The sequence below is a fragment of the Panthera tigris genome, chromosome D1 (genome assembly GCF_018350195.1).
Source record: "Panthera tigris isolate Pti1 chromosome D1, P.tigris_Pti1_mat1.1, whole genome shotgun sequence".
Classification (NCBI taxonomy): domain Eukaryota; kingdom Metazoa; phylum Chordata; class Mammalia; order Carnivora; family Felidae; genus Panthera; species Panthera tigris.
The window spans coordinates 53,281,924-53,308,226 of record NC_056669.1 but is presented as its reverse complement, the minus strand read 5'-3'; the positions used below and the strand labels follow the sequence as shown (position 1 = coordinate 53,308,226).

At 36.5% G+C, this 26,303-nt stretch overlaps 1 protein-coding gene across 5 annotated transcripts in view; it reads right to left on the bottom strand.

Moving 5' to 3' along the window:
• The window catches only part of NARS2 (asparaginyl-tRNA synthetase 2, mitochondrial), a 130,619-nt gene that overhangs the window by 55,378 nt on the left and 48,938 nt on the right, over positions 1–26,303 (bottom strand). For 4 of the 5 annotated variants that reach the window (XM_015536115.2, XM_007078963.3, XM_042957734.1 and 1 more), the window contains exon 6: positions 17,660–17,754. In XM_015536115.2, the coding sequence (XP_015391601.1) occupies positions 17,660–17,754 (95 nt within the window). Of the gene's footprint in view, positions 1–15,987; positions 16,059–17,659; positions 17,755–26,303 lie in introns of those variants that run through there. The other variant, XM_042957735.1, reaches the window with a different exon arrangement.

The following is a 26,303-nucleotide window of genomic DNA, read 5'->3' as shown; positions in this document are numbered from 1 at the left end:
GTGTCTTATTACCAATTTCTTTTCGAGAAGCAAAAATGAAATTTCCTTTTATTTTATAAAAAAGGAAGCAAATCTGTCTTACTAAAGCAAAATACATACAAGTGGTTTCTGCAATTCATGTACATAGTTTATAGGTGATTTAAAATAATTTTTAATAACACCAAAGTTTCTAAATTCATACAAAAAGAAATTCATACCAACAATATGGGATGGTAAAACGAAATTCTGTTAAATGAAATAATGTTACATTAAAATATCTAAACAGATCCAATATATTATTCCAGGTGTGTTAATGTATTTTTTGATGGAAAAAAATTTTTTTTAAGTAGAAAGGTTGGTGAAAAAAGTCAAAAGTACAGAAGTAATTCAAGCCTACAGGTCATAGCAACCAACCAAGAAGAAATAGATATAGCAGCCTAGGACCTAACTATCTTACAACAATCATTATCTACTATGAAGTCATATTCATTTATTTCTTCATTAAACAAACATTAGGGTACTAACCACTATAAAAAAGAAATGAATCAGGCATGGCCTTTGCCCTCAAGGCTTATATAGACTAGGAGGGGAAATCACAGACCTAAATGTACAAGCTACAATGACAAAATTCCTAAGGAAAAAAATAGAAGAAAATCCCTGTAACCTTTTGAGTAAGATATAAAAATCATGAATCAAATAAGAAAAAAGTGAGTATGTAGCAACAAAATAAAAAAAAAAACTTTAGTCTTCAAAAGGTACTGTAAACAGATGGAAATAGCAAGACACACTGGGAGAAAGTATGTACAATACATACATATGATAAAGGACTAGTATCTAAAGCATATGAATAACTCTTATAACTAAATAATAAAAAGACAAAGAACCTAACAAAAATGTGGAAAGGAACTGAAAACACAGTTAACAAAAGAAGATACATAAATGGCCAATAAGCACATGAGAAAAAAAATTTCAACATTAGTCATCACAGAAATGCAAATTAAAACTGTAATGAGACATATACTTAGAAGGACTAAAAAAATACTGACAACAATTTTTGTCAAACACGTGGATCAAATAGAACTCTCATCTTTTGTTGGTGGGCATATAAAATAATACAAGTACTTCGCAAAACTGTTGGGCAGTTTCTTATAAAATTAATCACACATTTACCATACAATCCAGCAATTCCTAGGTATTTACCCAGAGGAAATGAAAACATGTGCACACATAGACTTGTGCATAAATTTTTATACAGTTTCATTATAATATCCCCAAACTGGAAACTAATGTCCATCAAAAGGTAAGTGAATTAACAAATTGTATATTCATGCAACGGAATAACATTTAGCAATAAAAAGGAACAAACTACTGGATGAATCTCAAAAGCATTATGTTGAGTGAAAGAAGTCAAATACAAAAAAGTAAATACTGTATAATACTATTTATATAAATCTAAACAAATTATATAAATACTATTTATATGAAATTCTAGAAAAGAAAAATTCAATAAATTTTTTTTCAATGTTTATTTATTTTTGAGAGACAGAGACAGTACATGAGTGGGAGAGGGGCAAAGAGTGAGGGAGACAAAGGATCTGAAGCAGGTTCGAGGATTCGAGCTGTTAGCACAGAGCTCGATGCAGGGCTCAAACTCACAAGCCAGGAGATCATGACCTGAGCCGCAGTGGGATGCTTAACCAACTGAGCCACCCAGGAGTCCTATAGAAAAGGAAAATTCTAGTCTGTGACAACAGAAAGTTGATCAATGGTTGCTTAGGGCCTGGGGCCAGAGAGGGAGACTGCCTGCAAAGGGAAACAGGGGACTTTTATTTTGGTGATAGAAATATTTATTTTTATTACAGTAGAGGTTATAAGGCTTTATTAATTTGTCAAAATTTATTGAACTGTACATTTACAATGGGTGGTTTTCTCATATATAAAGTATATTCAATAAAGTTGATTGAGAAACAACAATAACAAAAAGCGCTTATTCATGCATTGGCTTAATTACTCAATTGGCCTGTTACTTAAGTTCTAGTCACTACACTATAAAAGGTGAAGTGTCAGGCTCCTGGAACCATAGAAGGGGCATAGCAATCATCTACTTCAAAGAACAAGAGAATCCAGAACTCAGTGATGTCTCATTGTCAACATAGCTGACCACAGCTCTTAGGGTAGATTATGACCTGATCTGCTCTCAGAGTTTATTTCTGATTTGGTCTTCAAATTCTGAAAGGTATCTTATTTTTGTGTCCTAATCCCTTCCTTCATTCCAAGGTACTGGTATAGTTTAACCTTCTGACCTGTCTTGTCTTGTGAGTTTTGAATTCTGGCAGACTCACTATTTGTCTCAGTCTTCTGCTTTGCATAAACGCCAGCGCTGTTACTCTTATGAAACTGGCTGCCTGCTATTTTTCCTGGTTACAACACCTTGGCTTCTTTCTTTATAATCACCCTGGGTTCTACAGGTCCCAGATGTCATAACGACCATCATCACAGCACTTACCATTTCAGCGTCAAACTGTGATAAACACTGGGCTGCACACAGTATCTAATTCTCACAATAGCTCTGCAAGGTGGCCATTACTATTCATCCTTATAGTTAGGAAGTGGAGGCTCAGATAAACTTACAAAACTAGTATGTATAAAAGGAGAATGCTAATTTGGGCCACGTGGGTGGCTCAGTTGGTTAAGCCATCTGACTTCAGTTCAGGCCATGATCTCATGGTTCGTGGGTTCGAGCCCCACATCAGGCTCTGTGCTAACAGCTCAGAGCCTGGAGCCTACTTCTGTGTCTCCTTCTCTCTCTGCCCCTCCCCTGTCTCTTTCTCTCAAAAATAAATAAACATTTAAAAAAAGAAAAAAGTGGTTTTTTTGTTTTTCGTTTTTTTTTTTTTAAGGAGAATTCTAATTTAAGTTTGACTATATGACAATTTGCTTGGACAAATTCAGCACTTTCTGGTAGGGATAACATTATCTCAGTAGCGACTTCACTCTGTAATAGCACTGGCAACCTCTATATGTCAATTGACAAGTCTGTCCCATATTTTTAACATTCTCCTTGGTGTCCAACACAGTTACATACCATCTGGGTAAACACTAAAATTATTACCGAATAAATGAGTACCCAGAGTTATTTTTAGGTAGAAGAAAACAAGCTAGGGGGGAAAAAAAGACAAACGACACAAATTTTCTCTGTTCCCAACCCAACCTAAATTCTACAAACATGTAATAAACAGATTTTTCTCCCCCCTTCTCCTAAAAAAGTAATTAAACCCACCAGAGCAAAACAGAATTTGGACAAGATTACACAGTAATTGTAGACAATAATAATATCAGTTTTGCTCTTTATAGCTCCAATTACCATCCATAATGCTTAAATTACTACAGATTAATTGATACCTCACTATAGTAACCTGTTAGACAATGCTAACAGGCATTGCATTTTATGCAAAATGAGTTCTGTTTGTATCATTCCTCAAAGGACTGACTGGTAATTTTTTTTAACTCACAGCAAACGTGCTTATTTCAAAGGCATTCAATCCTTTAGATATTTTGCTCAGCCAGACCTGAGATAAAAGAAGAATGGGGCTGATTCTCTGATACACCTGAAGTGGAGAAAAGGAAAATTAGTAACAGCCTTCACAAAGGAATGCAATACTAGAAATAGGTAGAGAAGCCCATGTTTAGACTTGCAAGGTGGTATGCTGATACTGCAGAGTTAATAATGCATTAGACAAAGGCACTAACTCATCACACAAATAATGCAGAGCCTAACGAGAAATGAAAGTAAATCATTACCACTCAAGCTAATAAAAATGAAGTTCAAATAGTAAATTGAGCACAGATATTTATAGGAGTCCCCCTTCTACTTGCTAGATGGGGTAATGCCCGATTCATGAATCATTTCATAAAGACAATTAGATCTTAAAAAAAAAACAAAAACCCACAGATATTTACATTCACTCCTTCCTGAGACAATCTTAAAATAATAATAAGTTAAAAGGAAGAAAGGGGAAGAGGGTCTTCAGGGGACAAGAGACTTCAACCAATCTTTGGTTGAAGAAAACAGTTGTTGAGTGATGACCAACATGTCAAAGTCTGGAAACCATTACCTAGAATAGAGAGTTAAGTATGCTGCAGAAGACAGGAGGTGAACTGCACACAGAACCTTGGTGAGGCTGGAGATGGGGGAAATGGAGATTCACTGATTGAGTTTACATACGGAACTGTCAGCCCTCTCACACTTCCCACAGAATGGCTGGAAGCCAGATGTCGCCATCAACCAGGGAAGAGTCTTTCTCCAGGGAAGTAGTCCTCAGCATCATTCTCACCTGATAGGTTTGTCATGACACAGATTGCTGGGCCCCACTCCCACTGTTTCTAATCCAGTAGTGGTTGCCAGGGGCTGGGGAGAAGAGGAATGGGTGGTGCCTACTAATGGATAAGTAAAGAAGCGATAAAAAATATAAAATTAGATAGTGGTAATGGTTGTGAAAGAGGACCCAGCTGTGCTTTAAACTGCCTCTATTTTGACTTCAGACTATACTTTCTAATTGAAGTTCTTTCCAGCTTATCTTTTCACTCAGGCAAAAGACCCAATGGGCAAAGCATCCCGTGATGGGAACCAAAACTACCCCCTTGAGCACTGACTGCCCTGACTTCGGCAAGCCCCCACATGACTGACTCCAAGACAGTGACCGACCTGATCTTTACCGCCCACCTGCACACACTCACCAATCTTTGTCCCACATCTTCCTTATATGAACCTGCCAGTATTTTCAGCACATTGGAGACAGCCTTTGGGATATTAGTCTGCTATTTTCCCAGCATGGTCCTCACTGATATAAATTCCTGTCTTGTTTCACCACCATCTGTCTTTCCGCCTTTGGATTTTGCCAGCAGCAAAGGGCTCAACCTGGTCTGTTTGGGACCTCCAAAGCCATGTGCTCCTGCACCCCTGGGCCCTAATTACAGTTGCACAATTTTGCAAATATAGTAAAAACTACTGAATTATAAATTTTAAAGGGTGAATTTTATGGTAAGTTAGTTATATCTCAATAAAGTTCTTCTTTAAAAAATCATTTTACTCATCTGTACACAGGGCTCTAACCAAAGCCCAACAAATAGATTGGAAAAAATTTTAAATCATGTCTCCCTTTTGTCTTTCCTATGCTAAACTTATTCAGATTCTTCAACCATTTCTTTAGACCATGATGTCTACATCCCTCTCATCCTGGCTGTTGCCCTAAAGTCAGATAGGATACGAAGTCACAACCTTTTCATACAAAGTTTAATAAAAGATTATAAGTATTTGGAAGTAGATAAGGGAACAGGGCAGAAAAGCTAGACAGTTTACTAGCTTTTCATGATTTGGCTAAATATAATTCATTCAAGGATAGTGTATTACACAAGATATTAAAGAACCAAAAGACATTCCACAACGAAATACAGATAACATGTACTGGGGTAACTAAAAGTCTGTATACCAAAAATGCTCTAAAGTTGTATTAACTAGATTCCTGTTGTTCCAAGAACAGAAAAGCAATAGAATCCAAACTAAATATAACAGCCAGGGGTCATTAAATATAAATGACATTTTAAAATGCACTCTCATGTAATCATTCCACTGATAAGGTTACTTCTAAATTCAATTCGACCTAGACAAGGTTGAGATTCCCTTGCCATATGCTGTTCTTGCCTCAGGACAGTCTTTTGTATATATAACAGTTACCATGCTGTGAGTTTTTTACTTAATGCCTATCATGCTCATTCGATTGTACAGGGTCATGAAGGTTGGGATCCTATCTGTTGTGTTCATCTCTGTATCCCAGCACCTAACCTAGTGTTTGGTACACAGCTGACTCTCAACAAATGTTCAGTCAAGCTGAGATTGATTTTTGAACTCTGAATCAGGCAAATGATAGCAAAAGAAATTATGAAGACAAGAGGAACATGATAGTTTGAGGAATTTGTGGGCTAATTGGGAGATAAGCATATAAACAGGTAATTACAAGTTTTTTATAAATAGGATTGATAGAAATCCTTTCCAACAGGTATTAAAGTCTTGATTCTGTATTAATAATGTTACAAAATTAAATAGTCCCTAAATCCAAAAGCTCAGAGTCTAATCAACAGAGAAGAAAATCAGTGATTCCAGTGTTATAAAACAGAATAAAGCAACATGGATGTACAAAAGAAGCACACTTAAACAAGTAAGATGTGGGGGTGGGAGTGGGGATCCTGGGAGAGACTTTTTTTTAAGTTAAAAAAATTTTTTTAATATCTACTTATTTTTGAGAGAGAGCACAAGCGGGGAGGTACAGAGAGACAGGGAGACACAGAATTCGAAGCAGGCTCCAGGCTCCAACCTGTCAGCATAGAGCCCGTCACGAGGCTTGAACCCACAAACCATGAGATCATGACCTGAGTCGAAGTCGGATGCTTAACTCACTAAGCCCCCCAGGCGTCCCTGGGAGAGATCATTTTTAAGCTGAGTTTAGATGGGATAGGCAGGGGTTAGCTAGACAAAGGCCTGAGGACATTCCAGGCAGAATAACAACAAAGGCACAGAAACACCTGTATATTAAACAGGATGTGATTAGACAGTTATAAGCAGTTTAGGATAGCTGAAGCAAAACGAAGTAGATGCAAATGACTGAAAAGATGCAATGGGTGTTGAAAAAGAAAAGTTGGGGATGATATTAACACAGCTACTGGAAAGATTAACACAAACTGGAAAGAAGGTAGTACCATTTCCTGGCATCGGGAATTCAGAAGGAAAAAACAGACTGAGGGAATAAGATGATGGATTTAGTTTTGAACATGTTGAGATGGTTAAACAATAGCCAACTGGAGAAGACAACTGGCATTTCACAGGTGGGAACCGAGCAGAGATTTCACATTGGAGATATGAATTTCACAACACCATTCTTTGACCATTACCTCATAATTGTGCAGATTTTAACCCTACCTAGCACTTCCATACCAATGACTCTTCATTGAGACCTCCAATTCTTTAAATCCACCACTTTTTCCATCATCACCCACCACCCCTACTTCCTCACTCCTTCTTGATCATGACCTTCCATACGTATCTACTTCCATCAATCTCATTTGGCAATACCCAACCCCTGGTTAACCCAAATATTCACAATCTCTGTACTGCACCCAGACAAACTAAATATTCCTACTAAAAATGAAAAGCCTCTGCACTTACTGCTCAATTTGCCTGAAATGCTCATCCGCTAGCTATACTGTACAAATGAAGAAATTGGTAAGGAGATAATGAATTTCCTGAGTCTTTTATACAAATAGTCTGTGAATTCATATTTCTACCAAAAGTTATTTTTTTTCCTTTTTAAAGTTTATTTATTTATTTTTGAGAGACAAAGAGAGAGAGAGAGAGAGAAAGCAAGCAGGGGAGAAGGACAGAGAGAGAGAGAGAGGGGGGGGGGGGGGACTCCCAAGCAGGCTCTGCATTGTCAGACCCTGACATGGCGCCTGATCTCACAAATAGTGAGATCATGACCTAAGCCAAAATTAAGAGTCGGACACTTAACTGACTGAGCCATCCAGGCGCCCCCAAATAGTTAATTTTTAACATACGTAATACACTAAAAAGAAATCTCTTTGCTTTAAGGTCCCATTGTCATATCAAGAGAACACCATAAAGAACCACCATTATTCATTATTCCTATTTCATTATTCATGAAATTAGGTAATTAAAGATCTCAAAGTTTCATGGTGATATCTTTTCCATGAAATAGAGTAAAAGAAGTGATTGATATATATTTAACTCTGGTGTGGGCTTGATTTTATAGCAGAAACTATACAGACAAATTTGGAAGAATGAGAATTCAATTTACCAATACTTACTAAATATCTACTAATTTTAGTAGACATAAATATTTAGGATGTTTATAATCTGAGGTAGACATGAAAAGAACTAAAAACTGGCTAAATGTTAAGAGGAACTTTTTTCCTTTAGGACATGAGATAGGTGAGTACTGTAAGAAAAAAGAGAAAAATAATATTTGAGAAAAGCAGGGAAGGACTCAAGGAGAAAGTCTGCTTTCAGTTGAGCTGTGGAGAAATGAGATATGGAAAAAAGGCAGTCTACTGCTACAGGGAGGGGCATTAGAAACAGGCACGTGCAAAAACATATAGAATGAATAAAATAGCTATAATCAAAAAACTCTTGAAAATCAAAGAAGTATAAATTAACAAAGTTCAGATAATCATCTAAGCATCAAGTGGATGAGGAATGAGAAAGTTCTATGGGATGGGAAGACAGTTTCACACTCAATTATAAAGGATACCTCTGTAACTCAGGTTCACATGTTGACATCCTTACCACAGCCACTTAACAGGATGAGTACATCCTGAGTATGAATGTTTCATGGCTTGTGAGCTCAGCATGTGAACTGATGAGATGACCCACGGGAGTGAGTTTAAGATTGCTCATACCAATCACAAAGCAAACAATCAAACTAGAATAAAATCAACTTGAAGTGTAAGCTGATTCCTCCTTGTCCCCACAATGGAAACAGCTGATTTTTTCTCATTAAAAAAGTAATAAATACTAGTTTTTTGGATCTGAATAAAAGACAAACTTAAGGAAGAAAATAAAAATTAGCAGAGATGGCCACTGCTTATTAGTTGAACACTGATGTATATCTTTCCTGCATACACATGCATACACATTATAAAAACCTGGAATCACATTCTACTTTCTGTTTCATAACCATTTTCCCCCTTTTAACAACATGGTGTAAAGCTTTATCATCAGTTTTAAAAGCTGTACAGTAATCCATTGTTTGGATGATTCATAATTAATTTTACCCTCAGTTCATTGCCAAGGTCCATTATATCTAGTTTTAATTTTTAAGTTTCTTTGTTGAGCAATGTGTTGTTATTTTGAAAGAGGAAGTTTTTAAAAAATTTTTTTTTAAATGTTTATTTTTGAGAGAGAGAGAGAGAGAGAGACAGAGTTCGAGCCGGGGAGGGGCAGAGAGAGAGGGAGACACAGAATTTGAAGCAGGCTCCAGGCTCAGAGCCCGACACGGGGCTCGAACCCACGAACTGTGAGATCATGACCTGAGCCGAAGTCAGACGCTTAACCGACTGAGCCGCCCAGGCGCCCCGAAAGAGGAAGAACTTTTAAAGAAAATTTTAATTCCAGTAGAGTTAACATACAATGTTATATTAGTTTCAGGTGTACAATATCGTGATTCAACAGTTCCATCCATTACTCAGTGCTCATCAAGATAAGTGTACTCTTAATCCCCCATCCCCTATTTCACCCACCCTCCCACCCACCACCCCTCTGGTAACCATCAGTTTGTTCTCTACAGCTAGGAGTCTGTTGTTGAGCCGTTTTAACTATTTCTTAAATTAGCACTTCATGATTTATACTTTCTTAAAAGTTATATTAGTTTCCTAAGGTGGTCATAACAAATTACCACAAACTGCTGGGCATAAAAGCATACACATTTATTCTCTCACAGTTATAAATGCTAGAAATCTGAAATCGAAGTGTTGGCAGAGCCATGCTCCTTGTAAGGTTCTAAGGAGGAACTTTCCTAGTTTCTGGTGCCTCTCAGCAATCTTTAATATGCATTCCTCAGCATCACTCCTATCTCTGCTTCTGTCTTCACATGGTCTTCTTCCCTCCATGACTATCTCCTCCATGTCTCTGAATCCAAACACCCTTATTTCTTTTGAAAGATAAGAGTCAGTGACTTTAGGCCCACCCTAATCCACTATTTTAATTTGATTCTATCTGCAAAGATCTTTTTTCCAAATCAGGCTGTATTCAAGGGATTTCTCTTTGGGGTACATTAATTCAAGCCACTACAGATGTCATCCAAAAGACAGAGAAATTTGTACTACTTTGTTCAAACAGAATAAAACTAACTGAATCCTTTCATGAATCTAAGATGCATATAGGGTTTAGTGATCTTATTTTCCCTATATATTTAAAACATTTTGCTATTTCATCATCCTATAAATTATTTCATCATTACTCATCAATTACTCCTAGTTAGGTTAAAAAAGAGTAGAATATTGAAAATAGAAGAATGGTGGGTGCCTATGACAGACACATAGTGGATAAGAGGAAGATACAGAATGAGATAAATCAGCACCATTATATCATCCTCAGTTTTCTTACCGCAGTACACACAGAATTGTGTCATCTGTAAGAAAAGCCTGGAGACAGTATTGTTAAAGTCTTTTTGTAGTTTTCAGAGAACACAGTTGAGAATTGAGATCTTTTATTCTTCACTCACAATGACAAAGAGAAGAAAAATGATAAAGATGCTTCATAAATATTAGGCAAGCCAGGAAATGAATGCAAAGAGACAGATAGTAACAAGCTAGTCTCCAGTAATAATGGTAAAATTGGTTGTATATAAGTGAAATCTCAGACAATGAGCCTACACAGATAACGATATCCTAAATGAATTTTCTCAAACCCAAGAACTGATAAGGGAACAATACATTTTTAAGGGCAAAAAGGAAACAAGATATTTTTATCCAATTAGTTATTCTACAGTTACGACTTCATCATGCAATGATATGCAACAAGAACTTGGATCATACCATTCTGCTGAAAGGGTATGCAACAATATTGTTTCATCATTTGTGCATAAGAATTTACTTGATATGGTTAATAAATGAACAAAGGCTGAAGGCAAGGATGTATACAAAGGTGTTTGGAGGAAATAATATCATGTAGAAATAAAAGAAGTTAAGTGACTTGATAATTGGTGTTCACGAATCTAAAAATAAAAATATTTTGCAATTATGGATCAAAATAGATGGCCACACTTTCTTCAACAAGATTATGAGCTATCCTGTTTTCAAAAGTATTACTTTTTGATGATGAGAGTGCAAGAACCAGAAGTAATAATAAGCTAGACATTATTAAAGAAGTATTTGAAATCGAGAATCTGTATTAAGTATAGATATATTTCTGGTTCATGCCATAGCAGTCAATAAATAGCTACATTCAAAGTGCTGTGTCTAGATGGGGTATTTTTAAAACCCAGAAAAGTGGGAATAAAAATTGAGGTTTGCTACCATCATCAAGACAATGAAAAACAACCCCAAGAATCAGAAAAAAAAAATTTGTAAATCATATATCTGATAAGGGACTTATATCCAGAGTATATAAAGAACTCTCACAACTAAATAATAAAAGACAACCAAACCAAAAAAAAAAAAAAAGAACCAAAGACTTAAATAGACATTCTTCCACAGAAGATATCCAAATGGCCAACAGGTACACTCACCATCAGTAGTCATTAGGGAAATGAAAATCAAAACCATAATAAGATGCCATTTTGGCACAATAAAAAAGACATACAGTACGAGTTGACAAGAATGTAATGCAGGCACTGTGGAAAACAGCCTAGCAGTTCCTCACAGTTCCTACCATGTGACACACAGGTTCCATTTTTAAGTATCTATCAAGAGAAATGGTTACACAAATATTTGCACTCAAATATTCACTATTCGCTATCACTATATTCGCTCTTACTAATAATAGCCAAAAAGTAGAAATAACCCAAATGCCCATTATTACCTGCTGAATGTATAAACAACTATAGTATACTCATATATGTTATTTGGCAATAAAATCAAATGAAATACTACTACATGCTGCAATGTGTACAGACATTGAAAATATTATGCAAAGTGGAACAAAATATGATATACTATATATTTCATTTGTATGAAATATCCAGAATGGGCAAATGCACAGACACATAAAGTAGACAAGTGGTTGCACGGAGTGGGAGGGAGGATAGAGGGTAAGTGCTAATGGAAAAAGTTTCTTTTTGGATGACAAAAATATTCTTAAATTAGATTATGGTGATATTTGAACTGTGAAAATACACTAAAACCCATTGAATTGTATCCTTTAAAATGACAAATTTTATGGTAAGTAAGTTATCTCTCAATAAATCAGTCTGTAAAAATTTGGGTTTGCTATGTTTAAATTCTTATTAAAATTCTAATAAAGTTGATTTTCACTATTTCTTTATTTTTGCTTCTGAAAATTATTCAGAAGATGGCTTAAAAATATTTATTAAAAATAAGGTGAATTATCCCCAGATGGTAAAAGGTGATGACTATTTTCTTGGTACAGTGAGGGTTAATCAAGCTTCCTAAATGGATATTTAGATTATTAGTAATTTTCCCTAGAGTAAATAAAGTTGCTTTCAACATTTTTGTTTATACATCTTTACAAAGTTGTAAGATCATTCTCTTAAGAAAAATTCCTAGACATGAAATCCTTGGTAAAAGGTATTTCTATAGAGAGGCTCTACCAATTTATATTTCCAACAGCGATGTTCAAGAGGAAAACATGTTTTATCCTGAAATATGCTTGCCTGCATAGCTTACTAAAAAAATACATAATAAGGAAAAAACACCTGTTAACAAAACACCAAAAGCAAAAAGCAAAAGCAAAACAAAACCAACAAAGAAAGAAAAACAATAATAATCAGGGGTGCCTGGCTCAGATCATGATCTTGTGGTCTGTGAGTTCAAGCCCCACATCCAGCTCTGTGCTGACAGCTCAGAGCCTCTAGCCTGCTTCAGATTCTGTGTCTCCCTCTCTCTGCCCCTCCCCTGCTCACACATTCTCTCTCTCTCTCAAGAACATTAAAAAATAAAATAAAAATAAAAATAAAATAAAATAAAATAAAATAAATAAAATAAAATAAAATAACAATAATAATCAAAAGCTGTTTCAAATACATGAGGTTGAATATTTTCCTTATTCTGGCTTTAACTGACAAGAAATGTAAATTTTTATTACATGACATTTCTGAACATAGGTTTTGCAATTTAGTATTCCTAATTTTCTCAGAATAAATATGTCATGTATAAGTTATATTTAGAGGCAGAATATGATAAAAACACTTAGCTTTTCTTATTTAAAAAATGTATTTATAGCTGTGTCTACTGAGGGTGTAGAAGCAATAATCCCCCTAGAGCAGCAAGATACCCAGTGACTGAGTCTTGGTTTCTAAAATAACACTTTCCAGTAAAAGGAACCAAGTCTCTGAAGAAATGGCTGATTCTGTGTCTGGGTAGGGAAAATTAAAAACCTAGGATAAATGCCAAAACTTGGGAGCAACCAAGGTATCCCTCGGCAGGTGAATGGATAAACTATGGTCCATCCAGATAACAGAATATTATTCAGCACTAAAAAGAAATGAGCTACCAAGCCCTGGAGAAACCTTGAATGTATACGACACTAAGTGAAAGAAACCAATCTTAAAAGGCTACTTACTCTACGATTCCAACTATAGGACATTCTGAAAAAGGCAAAACTCTGGAGGCAGTAAAAAGAACAGTGGTTGCCAGGGATTAAGAGGGAGGGAGTGATAAATAGGAAGAGCACATTTAGGTCTTTGATCCATTTTGAGTTTATTTTTTGTGAATGGTGTAAGAAAGTGGTCTCGTTTCATTCTTCTGCATGTTGCTGTCCAGTTCTCTCAGCACCATTTGCTAAAGAGACTGTCTTTTTTCCATTGGATACTCCTTCCTGCTTTGTGAACGATTAGTTGGCCATACATTTGTAGGTCCAATTCTGGGTTCTCTATTCTATTCCACTGGTCTATGTGTCTGTTTTTGTGCCAATACCATACTGTCTTGATGATTACAGCTTTGTAGCAGAGGCTGAAGTCTGGGATTGTGATGCCTCCCGCTTTGGTTTTCTTTTTCAGTATTAAAAATAGAACTACCCTACGACCCAGCAATAGCACTACTAGGAATTTACCCAAAGGATACGGAGTGCTGAGGTACAGGGGCACATGCCACAATGTTTATAGCAGCGCTTTCAACAATAGCCAAATTATGGAAACAGCCTAAATGTCTATCGACTGATGAATGGATAAAGAAGATGTGGTTTATATATACAGTGGAACACTACTTGGCAAAAATGAGAAAGAATGAAATCATGCCATTTGCAGCAACTGGAAGGTATTATGTTAAGTGAAATAAGTCAGTCAGAGAAAGACAGATATCATATGTGTTCACTCATATGTGGAACTTGAGAAACTTGACAGAAGACCATGGGGGAAGGGAAGGAGAAAAAAAATAGTTACAAACAGAGAGGGAGGGAGGCAAACCATAAGAGACTCTTAAATAGAGAACAAACCGAGGGCAAATGAGGGGTTGGGGGAGAGGGGAAAATGGGTGATGGGCATTGAGGAGGGCACTTGTTGGGATGGGCACTGGGTGTTGTATGTAAGCAATGAACCATAGGAATCTACCCCCAAGCCTCCCAAAGCCCCCCCAAAACACTGTACACACTGTATGTTAGTCAATTTGACAATAAATTATATTTTTAAAAAATCTAAAAAAATAAAATCACCTTTTTGCATCAAAAAAAAAGGGAGGGGGAAGAGCACAGAGGACTTTTAGGATAGTGAAACTATTCTAAATGATACTATAATGGCAGATACATGCCATTATTACACATTTGTCCAAAACAATAGAATGTACACCACCAAAAGTGAATCCTAATGTAAACTACAAACTTAAGAGTATTAATAATGTGTCAGTGTAGATTCACTGATCTAAACAAACAAACAAACAAACAAATAAATAAATAAATAAGGGGTATCTTATAGTACCAGAGAATAAGGAAGTACTCAAAAAACAAAATGATAGGGGCATGTCAAAAGGATATGAGAGTTGATATGAATGAGTTGCCAACAGCTAAAACTACAAAAGTTTGAACAACAAAATATGTAACAGAACTAGAGTATAACCCAACCTATAAAATAAATACATGAGTCCTTCCTGATATAAGTGAGTACAAAAATCACTAAGAGGGAAGTGGTAACAAATGTTCCATACAGAAGAATTCCAAATACCCTACCTTCTAGGAGGTGATGCTTAATTCCATCTCCCACCTCCCTAGAGTGAGGGTGGGCTAGACCTGGTGACTTACTTCCAAAGAACAAAGAAAGGGAAAAATAGTATATTTTCAGTGGAGAAACCCAACAGACACTACTTTAGCCAAGTAATAAAGGTTAATAATATTAATATTAATAAAGGTTAACATGGATGTCACATACCCCCTGATATCAGATCACTTCACCTCTATAGTACTCTTTCCAAAAACCCACATAACCCCAGTTTAAATATGAGAAAAACATCAGACAAATCCAGACTGGGATACATTCTACAAGTCATGAAAAAGAAAGATAGACTGAGGAATTGATACAGACTAGAAGAGACTGGGGAGGCATGACAAACTGGATCCTGGAAGAAGAAGGCACTGCTGGAAAACATGAAATCCAAATAAAGTCTGGAGTGCAGTTAATAGTAATGTATTAACATTGGGTTCTTAGTTTTGTCGGCTGTATCATGGCAATGTACAATAGTAAGAATGGGGGAAACTGGGCAAGAGGTATAAAAAAGTCTGCACTATCTGTGCAACTTTTATATATTTAAAAATTGCTCAAAATTAGAAAGTTTATTAAAAACAACAACAAAATTAAACTTTAATATGGAGCCATAAAACCACTAAACCAACATAGATATTTTTTTGAAAAATGTTGACGTTCCAAATTTAACTACCATTTACTCCATTTTGAAAGTCCACTAAATAGGGGCGCCTGGGTGCTCAGTCAGTTGAGCATCCGACTTTGGCTCAGGGCATGATCAGGTTTGTGAGTTTGAGCCCTGCATCAGGCTCACTGCTGTCAGCACTGAGCCTGCTTCAGATCCTCTGACCCCCAATCTCTCCCTGCTCACACTCTCTCTCTCTCAAAAACAAAACAAAATTTGAAAGTCTGCTGAATAAAATGAAAGAAAAAGCAGAGGGAAGAGTAACAATTTTTCATTGGAGATTAAATCAGGCATTAATCTGAAACATGAGGTACTGCATATTAATAGTCCTAGAACTATGCATATTCAACTAGATACATTTGACTGACTTATTAGAAATACTTCAAAACACATTAAACAATACTGAACCTCCTCTTCTGCCAATTTAATCTTCTGTCAGGTTTCTCTGTACACTGTGTTCTATGGTTCATTTCACGTTACTGAGAAAGAGGAAACATATTTAATCCACTAGCTGGTATTATAATGGCAAACACTTGGTAAATTTATATCTTTCATGTATTAGGACATTTCTGAGGGGAAGGTACTTTGCCATTAACTTTATAGATAAAAAAAAAAAAAGAAAAGAAAACCAAAAAATTAAGAAAGATTATGCAAAAAACTTGGACGTAAGGCCAAAATGTAAATAGTGTGTCCTTTCAATGGACTGTGAGGACACAGACCCATTCAAATGTTATTAATTACTTATCAGAAAGTACTCTGCTCTATTATTCTATTTACTATTGAATTAAATATCCCAGATTAAGTAAATTTACATGTTAACTTGTAGATTTTTGTCTAGTAGAGCTGCAAATCATTTCTGTCAGGTAGAAGAGAAAATTGCAAATTAAAGAAATGGTGTCTAGGACATTATTAACCAGTTTGTAACTACCCTAGTAATCTTATTCTAAAATTCCTTTCTTAAATTGCCTATGAATACACAGCTCTTCAAATGCTCTCTGAAATAGTCTTACTCCTTTACTTGTTCCCTCAGTAATTAATGAATTGAATAAAATATTTGATACATGTTCAGTTTATATTTGTATGATGCATGATTTTAATTAAAAAAAAATTTTTTTTAACGTTTATTTATTTTTGAGACAGAGAGAGACAGAGCATGAACGGGGGAGGGTCAGAGAGAGGGAGACACAGAATCTGAAACAGGCTCCAGGCTCTGAGCTGTCAGCACAGAGCCCGACGTGGGGCTCAAACTCACGGACCGCGAGATCATGACCTGAGCCGAAGTCGGCCGCTTAACCGACCGAGCCACCCAGACGCCCCTTTAATTTTTTTAAAATTATGCTTTGAAAGGCATACGGAATTTTCCATGACATGCTTAACATGACCTTTTCCACACACAGCTCTGCAAATCCTACACTCTCACAGGGCTATTACAATAATAGGTTTTCTGCACAGTATTCTGATAGTCTTGTTAATTATCTGGTTATTAGACTTATCAAATAACAATTTCTGTCTCAAAGATAAATCAGAAAAAAGAATCTAAGTAAAGTATATGTTATTTTCAAGACCATGTGATCTGACTTCCAAGACTTTCTGATTTGTCATATGTCGCTCCTGATGGTTCTGTGGGTTAATTTTCTATATTTAAGCCAATTACTTAAAACATTTTTTTCTTCCATCTGTTCCAGGTACTACTTTTTTTGTTTTTGTTTTTTGTAAATGAAAGGGGCTAATACCTGGCTCTGATGTGAACTAAAACTGCCTTTACTTTCATAAACATGATTAAGTACACGTAAATTGTGAGATTTATGCAAAAAAAAAAAAAATTAGCAGAAAAAAAAATCACAACTTCATCTTTCCAGTATTATATTTTTCACTAAAACCAGAAGTCTAGACTACTGTATTTTTGGAAGAAATCTGGTTATTGTGAAATCTAAATGTACTCTGGTGAATTCAAGTGAACTAATTATAAACACTAATTTCAATTTTTAGGTTTTAGCATTGGGAAGAAAAGCATTATTTCACTCTTACACAACCCATAATCAGTAGTCTATTAAAGCAAAAGAGAAAGAAAATTCTGTACCCTGACATCACTTCTAGGTGAAGTTGTCCCGAAACAGTTAAGAAAGCAGGAACATTGAAGAAATTCTCCTCAGGCACCTTAATTTTACTTGAAGGCTGCAAATGAAAAACACGAACCACAAAAAGCTATGAGATGTTTTGTTCTACTTTTTGCATTCACATACATGCCACAACTAAAAATTACAATGCAATTAAACATATGTGAGGACAAGTCATTTTCTTAAAAATAGAGGCAGTTCTTAGTATACTCTTAAAAGAGAAGATGCCTACTTGGAAAGTGCTAAGGTCAAGAAAGTTTGCTCCGTATTTTCAAAAAGTACAACAACCAAAGGGCAAAGTACTTCTGTCACAAAATACATTTCTGCATAAAAAGTATTTCTGATTGATGGGGCGCCTGGGTGGCTCAGTCGGTTAAGCGTCCGACTTCAGCTCAGGCCATGATCTCGCGGTCCGTGAGTTTGAGCCCCGCGTTGGGCTCGGTACTGACAGCTCAGAGCCTAGAGCCTGTTTCAGATTCTGTGTCTCCCTCTCTCTCTGACCTTCCCCCATTCATGCTCTGTCTCTCTCTGTCTCAAAAATAAATAAACGTTAAAAAAAAAAAAAGTATTTCTGATCGAGAGACAAGCCAAAGTAAGAGATTATGAATTAAAATTTTTAAATGTGAAGAATTAAATAATCTCTTAAAATTCTGACCTATGCTTGAGATTTGATTTTCTCAAGGGAAATAGCCTCTAGAACATGTGTTGTCCTATTATTAAATTTTATTAATAATGCTTTTAATGCAGATTTTTATAAACACAGTATACACTTTTATATACGTTATTTCACTTAATTTGCACCACAACTCAGAGGTAAGAAGAGCAGAACCCTATCTTTAAAAGATATTGGGAGCAACTGGGGCACCTGGGTAGCTCAGGTGGTTAAGCGTCCAATTCCTGGTTTTGGCTCAGGTCACGATCTTGTGGTTTCGTGGGTTCGAGCCCCACGTAGAGCTCAGTGCTGACAGGGTGGAGCTTGCTTGGGCTTCTCTCTCATTCTCTCTCTCTCTCTCTCTGCTCCCCCCAACTTGTACTCTCTCTGTCTCTCTCAAAATAAATAAATAAACTTTAAAAAAAATATTTAAAAGATTGGGAGCAATTAGATTTAAAGATCTTTACAAATTTACAAAAGAGGGTGCTCATTCTATTTGAAACAGGTAGGAAACAAGCCAGGCAACATTTATAACAAGCTAAAAAATTCTCTGAAGGTTAACACAATTTAAATAGTATAAATTTAAGAAAGCTTCTGGATCCAGATATGACTATTATACTCACTTTTTTGGGAGAAAATTAATTTACTTATGCTTGTACCTCAAATTGTGCATTTGTTTGAAAGTGCTTTGGTGTAACAGTGCAGTTACTATAGCAATAAAGCCTATTTTATTTTGTTTACTTATATTTTGAGAGAGTGTGTGCAAGCAGGGAAGGGGCAGAGAGAGAATCCCCCCAGGCAGGCTCCATGTTCAGTGTAGAGCCCCACGACCATAGGATCACCTAACTGAGCCACCCAGGTGCCTGAAAAAAGCCAATTTTAAATACACAATAGAGAATGTGAAACTCCTTTTAAGAGACTTAGTATCAAATACTGAATTACAGAAATACATGAAACAAAGGCCTCTTAGGGCACGTGGGGGGCTCAGTTGGCTCAGCATCTGACTCTTGATCTTGACTCTGGTCTTGATCTCATGGTCAGGAGTTTTGGCTCTGTGCTGGGCATGAAGCCTACTTTAAAAAAAAAAAAGAAATAAAGAGAAATGAAGGCATCTTATTTAATTCCATTGGTTCTAAAAATATTGCATATCATATATAGGCATATATGTATATGAATGAGAACTCTAGTGTAAAAATTACCAATTAAAATCATTCATTTATTTTGTAATTACTGGTTATTTTTCAAACTTACTTTGAAACTGGTCCTAAACGTCCTATCACTGCTTTTTATTTTTTTTAATGTTTGTTTATTTATTTAGAGAGGTGGTGGCGGGGGGGAGAGGGACAGACAGAGACAGGGAGAGAGAGAATCCTAAGCAGACTGTTCTGTCAGCATGGAGCCCAAACCCATGAACTGGGAGATCACGACCTGTGCTGAAAAGAAGAGTTGGGCGTTTACCCAAGTGAGCCACCCGGGCACTTCCTATCACTGCTTTTTAAAAATCCATCTCTGAATCCCATATTCACTGAAAGGACGTTGTTTCCAGGGACTTAAGTACTCAATACTAACATATTTGCCCTGACATGTGTTAGGATTTCTAATAAAAAAATATATTTCCTCACTCTTTACAAAGCAATTATGATTCAAATAAGGTCCAGCATATTTATAAGAATATTATACTTTCTCCTTTCTTTCACCTCTTTAGTCTATAATTTGTATTGATGTTTTACCTCAACTCCTCCTTAAGTGATTTCTCTCATTTCCTGTACATATAAAAAGTTTAGTTTTTATGACTACATTTTAGTCTTTCACTTATTAGCATTTGTACAAAAAGGAATCTGGTCCTCTTACATCTCTTTAATCCAACTTATTTAAATAGGTAAAACATGTCACTACTTCATTATGCCTTCTAATATCATATGTACTCACATACTGAAATTCATACTATGCTTTAAAAATTACTTCCTTTTATTTCTTCTATTCACTACAGTTTATACGTTACATTGATTTTTTTTAAATTTTTTTTAATGTTTATTTATTTTTGAGACAGAGACAGAGTGTGAACAGGGGGGAGCAGAGAGAGTGGGAGACACAGAATCTGAAACAGGCTCCAGGCTCTGAGCTGTCAGCACAGAGCCTGACGTGGGGCTGGAACCCACGAACCGTGAGATCATGACCTGAGCCGAAGTCAGACGCCTAACCGACTGAGCCACCCAGGCGCCCCTTAATGCTTATTTATGAGAGAGAGAGAGACAGAGAGACAGAGAGACAGAGAGACAGAGAGAGAGAGCACAAGTAGGGCAGGAACAGAGAGGGAGACACAGAACTCTAAGCAGGCTCCAGGCTCTGAGCTGTCAGCACAGAGCCCAATGAGGGGCTCGAACCCACAAACTGCAAGATCATGACCTGAGCTGAAGTCAGATGCCCAACCGACTGAGCCACCCAGGCGCCCCACATTACATTGTTTTTTTTAAACTTCTCTATGAATTAAGTTAGATTACCTATACATTTTACTTCAGACTGTTAAAGAGACATTACAAAACATTTTAAAAAGGAATTACTGAGAGTGATGTTGGCAAACATGACAGGATGGGTACCTCTGAAGGACTGTCCCTCCACAGAACAACTAAAAATAATGAGTAAAAACTGTCAGAATCAACTGTGGGAACTCTGGAAAACAGTCAAAGGTTTATAGCAACCAAACACATGCTGAATTAAGAGAGAGGAAACTTAAAAGTGATAGACTCCACCCAACAACGGCAGACTGCACATTTGTCTCAAGTACACATGGAATATTGTTGAGGACACCACATCCTAAGACATAAAACACATCTCAATAAACTAAAAAAGACTGAAATCATACAAGTTTTTTTTCCTTGGTCATAATGGAGTGAAACCAGAAACGTTAAATGGCGTAGTTGCTTAGGAAAACAGTTTGGTGGTTTCTTAAAAAGATAAAGAATTACTATACAACCTACCAATTCTACTCCTAGGTATATACCTGAAAGAATTAAAGCCGGGTAGTCAGGGCACCTGAGTGGCTCAGTCAGTTAAGCATCCAACACTTGGTTTTGGGTCAGGTCATGATCTCACAGTTTGTGGGGTTGAGCTCTGCGTCGGGCTCTGTGTTGACAGCTTGGAGCCTGGAGCCTGCTTCAGATTCTGTGTCTCCCTCTCTTTCTGCCCCTCCCCTTCCCTCTTGCACATGCATGCACTCTCTCTCTCTCTCAAAAATAAATAAAACATTAAAAAAAAAAGCCAGGTACTCAAATACATACGTGTACCTTAATGTTCATAACAGCACTATTTGCTATAGCCAGAGGTGGAAACAATTCAAATGTCCATTAATGGATAAATGAATGAACAAAATTAATATATGCAAAGAATGGAATAATATTCAGCCAGAAGATGAAATGAAATACTTATATACACATTGAAACACGGCTTACCTTGAACACGTTAAGTGAAAGTAAGACATAAAAGGCCACATATTGTATGATCCCATTTATAAGGAAATGTCTCAAAGAGGTAAATCCATAAAGACTGGTGAGAGCCATGGGTCTGGAGGAGGAAGGAGAAATGGCAACGGGCAGGAGCTTTCTTTTGGGGTAATGAAAATGTTTTGGAACTTGATACAGGTGGTAGTTATATAACATGATAAAAATGCATTAAATGCCACAAAATGTACCCTTTAAAATGGTTAATTATGTTATATGAATTCCACCTCAATTTTTTAAAAAGCATATATAAACAAGTAACTATTAGAGATGACAGGGTCAAAAACTAATAACACTGCAAATTTAAGATTTGTAATCTTAAATACTTGTTAGAAATGAAGAATAAAATATACCAATTATGCATCCAATTTGTGACTTTGCCAGTGGGTAGGACTTCTTCAACAAGATCCACCAAATCCAAATGATAAACTGAAATATGGACAATTATGTTTTAGTTTTTTAAAAATGCTTTTATTTATTTTTGAGAGACAGAGGCAGAGTGAAAGGGAGGCAGTGGATCCGAAGCAAGATCTGCACTGACAGCAGAGAGCCCAGTGCTAGGCTCAGACTTACAAACCATGAGACCATGACCTGAGCCAATGTTGGACACTTAACCGTTCGACTGAGCTACCCAGGCACCGTGACAAATTTGACATTAGCATTACGGATTTCTATTTAATAAAGAAAGTATATAAGCAAAGTCAGAAGAAGAATGACAGATTAAGAAGAAAATGTTTTCAGGGCACCTGGCTTGCTCAGTCAATAGATAATGTGACTCTTGATCTCAGGGTTGAGTTTGAGCCCCATGTTGGGTGTAGAGATCACTTAATAATAAAATCTTTCAAAAAAGAATAAAATATTTTCAGCATCTAATATTGACAAGTGATTAATGGACAGGATATATAAGGGCCTCCTGCCAAGAAAACAAGAAAATATGCCGCTTCCCAACTGGGCAAGGGATATGAAAAGAGATTTACAAAAAGGAAAATTCAAATGGCTAAGATGAAAGAGGAAACACTCAAATTCATTACAAATTAAAGAAATGCAAATGAAAATAAGGCATTTTAAGAAAAATTCATTACATTTACCAGATTGACAAAAATTAGAAAGTTGTTTAATGTCAAGTGTAGGTGTAGACTCAGGGTACGATAGGCAGATTTCTAAGATGCACCCCAAGGTTCTCAACCCCAGCTTTATTTAGTCAACCACTAAGGCAGGAACTGCCAAGAAGGGATTTTGCAATTCAATTTCCAGATCAGAGAACACATGCAGTAATTTCTCTGACATCTGCCGTAGCAACATTTATCTAGATACGTCTACTGAGGCAAAGGAAAGAAAAGCAAAAAAACAAAAACAAAAACAAAAAAACCAAAAACTATTGGGACTACATCAAAATAAAAAGCTCTGCACATGGAAGGAAAAATAAAACTAAAAGACAACCTACTGAATGGGAGAAGATATTTGCAATAACATATCTGACAAAGGGTTAGTATCCAAAAAATATAAAGGACTTATACAGCTCAACACACAAAAACCAAATGGTATTCCCATTAAAAAATGGGCAGAACACATGAACAGACATTTCTCCAAAGAAGACAACCAGATGGCCAACAGACACATGAAAAGATGCTCATCATCACTTATCATCAGGGAAATGCAAATCAAAACTACAATGAGGTATCACCTCATATCTGTCAGAATGGCTAAAATAAAAAACATAAGATACAACAGGTGTTGGCAAGGATGTGGAGAAAGAGGACACCCTCTCTTGCAATGTTGGTGAGAATGCAAACTGGTGCAGCTACTCTGGAAAACTTTATGCAGGCTCCTCAAAAAATTAAAAATAGACCTCCCCTATGATCCAGTAATCGCACTGCGGGGTATTTACCCCAAAAATACAAAAACACGAATTCAAAGTATACATGCACCCTTATATTTATTGCAGCATTATTTACAATAGCCAAACTATGGAAGCACCCCAAGTGTCCATCAACAGATGAATGGATAGACAAGATGTGATAGGCGTGTGTGTGTGTGTGTGTGTGTGTGTGTGTGTGTGTGTGTATGTATGATGGATTTATTATATTGTAACAGTGGGATATTATTTAGCCATTAAAAAGTATGAAATCTTGCTATTTGCACAACATAGAGATACAGAGTATAATGCTAAGTGAAATAAGTCAGAAAAAGACAAATATCACAGGATCTTACTCAAGCAGAATTTAAGAAACAAAACAAATGAGCAAATAAAAGGAAAAAAGAGAACTATAGAGAAAAGAACCATAGAGAACAAACTGATAGTTACCAGACAAGTGGGTGGGGGGAGGATGGGCGAAATAGAGGATGGGTATTAAAGAACACACTTGTGATGAAAAAAATAAAGCAATGAGCAAAAAATTAAAAAAAAAAAATAAAGTGAGATGACACTTATTCCTCCTGCCTTACAGTTTATTTACTAAAAGGTCCCCCAAATACAAAAATAAAATAAAGTTCCAAGTCAGATGGCCTCAAGATGTGGAGATTTGCTGGGTGTTCCCAACCTAACCACGTGAGTCCTTTAAAAGCAGAATTTTCTACAGCTGGTTGCAAAAGAGGAAGTCAGAGATTTGAAGAAGGACAAGGATTCAACAAGCTGTCACTGGCTTTGAGAGAGAGAAGGCCACATGCAATATATTCCTGGATATATATTCCAGAAACATTTTTATACAAGTCCATTAGGGAATACACTGAAGACCATTTATGCAGTACTTTTTTCCTGGGTGTAACTTGGAACTGGACACAACCAAAGAGCCCTTAACTAGAAGAATGAGTAAGTAAAATGTGGCAGGAAAATACCACTGAATATTTTGCACCAATGAGAAGCAACAAATAAATGTACCTACAGGGACAGAATTTCAACAGAGTTAAATGGGAAAAAGTAGGAAACAGAACAAGATGCATGGTACATTATCATTCATGTAAACTAAAAGCACATATAAAAGATCACTCATATTTTATGAGACTATATACACAATAAAAGATGACATATCAACAATATTAAAGTGAGTACCTCCAAAAGAGAAGAAAAAAGAATGGGAGAGGACATTGGAATAAAGAGGAAAAAATAAAACAAGAAAGGGACTATGTTGAATTGTGTTTTGCCAGCTTGGCATTACTGTCCCCATCCAAACTAAGGACTATGTTTCCTAAAATTCCCTTTCCTGCCTGGTTCCGGGTTATAGTTGGTCATCTACTATTGGAGAGGCAAGTGCAAAAGATTTGAGAGGAGAAAATAAAGCTCAAGTCGTGACTCTCAGAAGACTGTGGCAGTCTGCCCCAGTGACACACATATACTGAAGGGCTGGGTGATCTCTAGTTTCTAGCTTTTCTGTACTACTGACCAATAGTAGCTCTAAGGCAACCACCAAGTGCTGTACTGCAATTACTACAGAGTTAGGTTAGGTTAGATTAGATTAGATTAGATTAGATTAGATTAGATTAGATTAACTGAATTAATGGCTTCAATTTTTCACACCTCTCTGTATTGGCACCCCTTAGTATATCACACCCTAATTCTGAGTTTGGCCATGTGACTCGTTTTGACTGATGGTATGGTATCAAAAATTTACAAAAATAGTAGCTGTGCATTTCCACATTCTTTCTTGGACCTATGCTACCAAACAGATCATGCCCTGATTAGGCATGTCTGAGAGACATGTGAGGTCATCTAGATTGGCCAGTTTCCAGCTAAACCATCAGCTAACCAAGTCTAACTGAGATCAGTATCACCCAAATGACCTGTAGACTCATAGGAAAGAATAAACGGTTTTGTTACAAAGTAATATGACACAAGTGCCTTGGGAAGACCAATAACGACAGTGCACCATGAATGAAAATTATGTTTAACTGAACTCAATATTGCTGAGATTAAAAGAATACACATTCGGAGGTGCCTGGGTGGCTCAGTTGGTTGAGTGTCTGCCTCTTGATTTTGACTCAGGTCATGACCTCACCGTTCTTGAAATTGAACCCTGTGTCAGGATCTGCGCTGACAGCTTAGAGCCTGCTTGGAATTCTCTCCCACTCTCTCTGACCCTCCCCTGCTTGAGCGCTCTCTTTCTCTCTTTACCAAAATAAGTAAACATTTAAAAAGAAAAAAAGAAAAAAAGTAAAAAAAGGGGTGCTTGGGTGACTCAGTTAAGAGTCCAACTTCGGGTAGTGGGATTGAGTCCCACATTGGGCTCAGCACTGAGCACGGAGCCTGCTTGGGATTCATTCTCTCTCTCTCTCTGCCCCCTGCCCCACTCACCTGTGCTCTCTCTAAAAAACAAAGCAAAACAAAACAGAAAACCAAAAAACAAACCCCAAAATACATTTAAAATAATGTATTTTTTAAAGTAGGACTCTGAGGTACTATCAGCAGGTACTCAAATGGTACATGGGTTTTATTCCCTGTGTATTTGTTTTTTTTTTTCCACT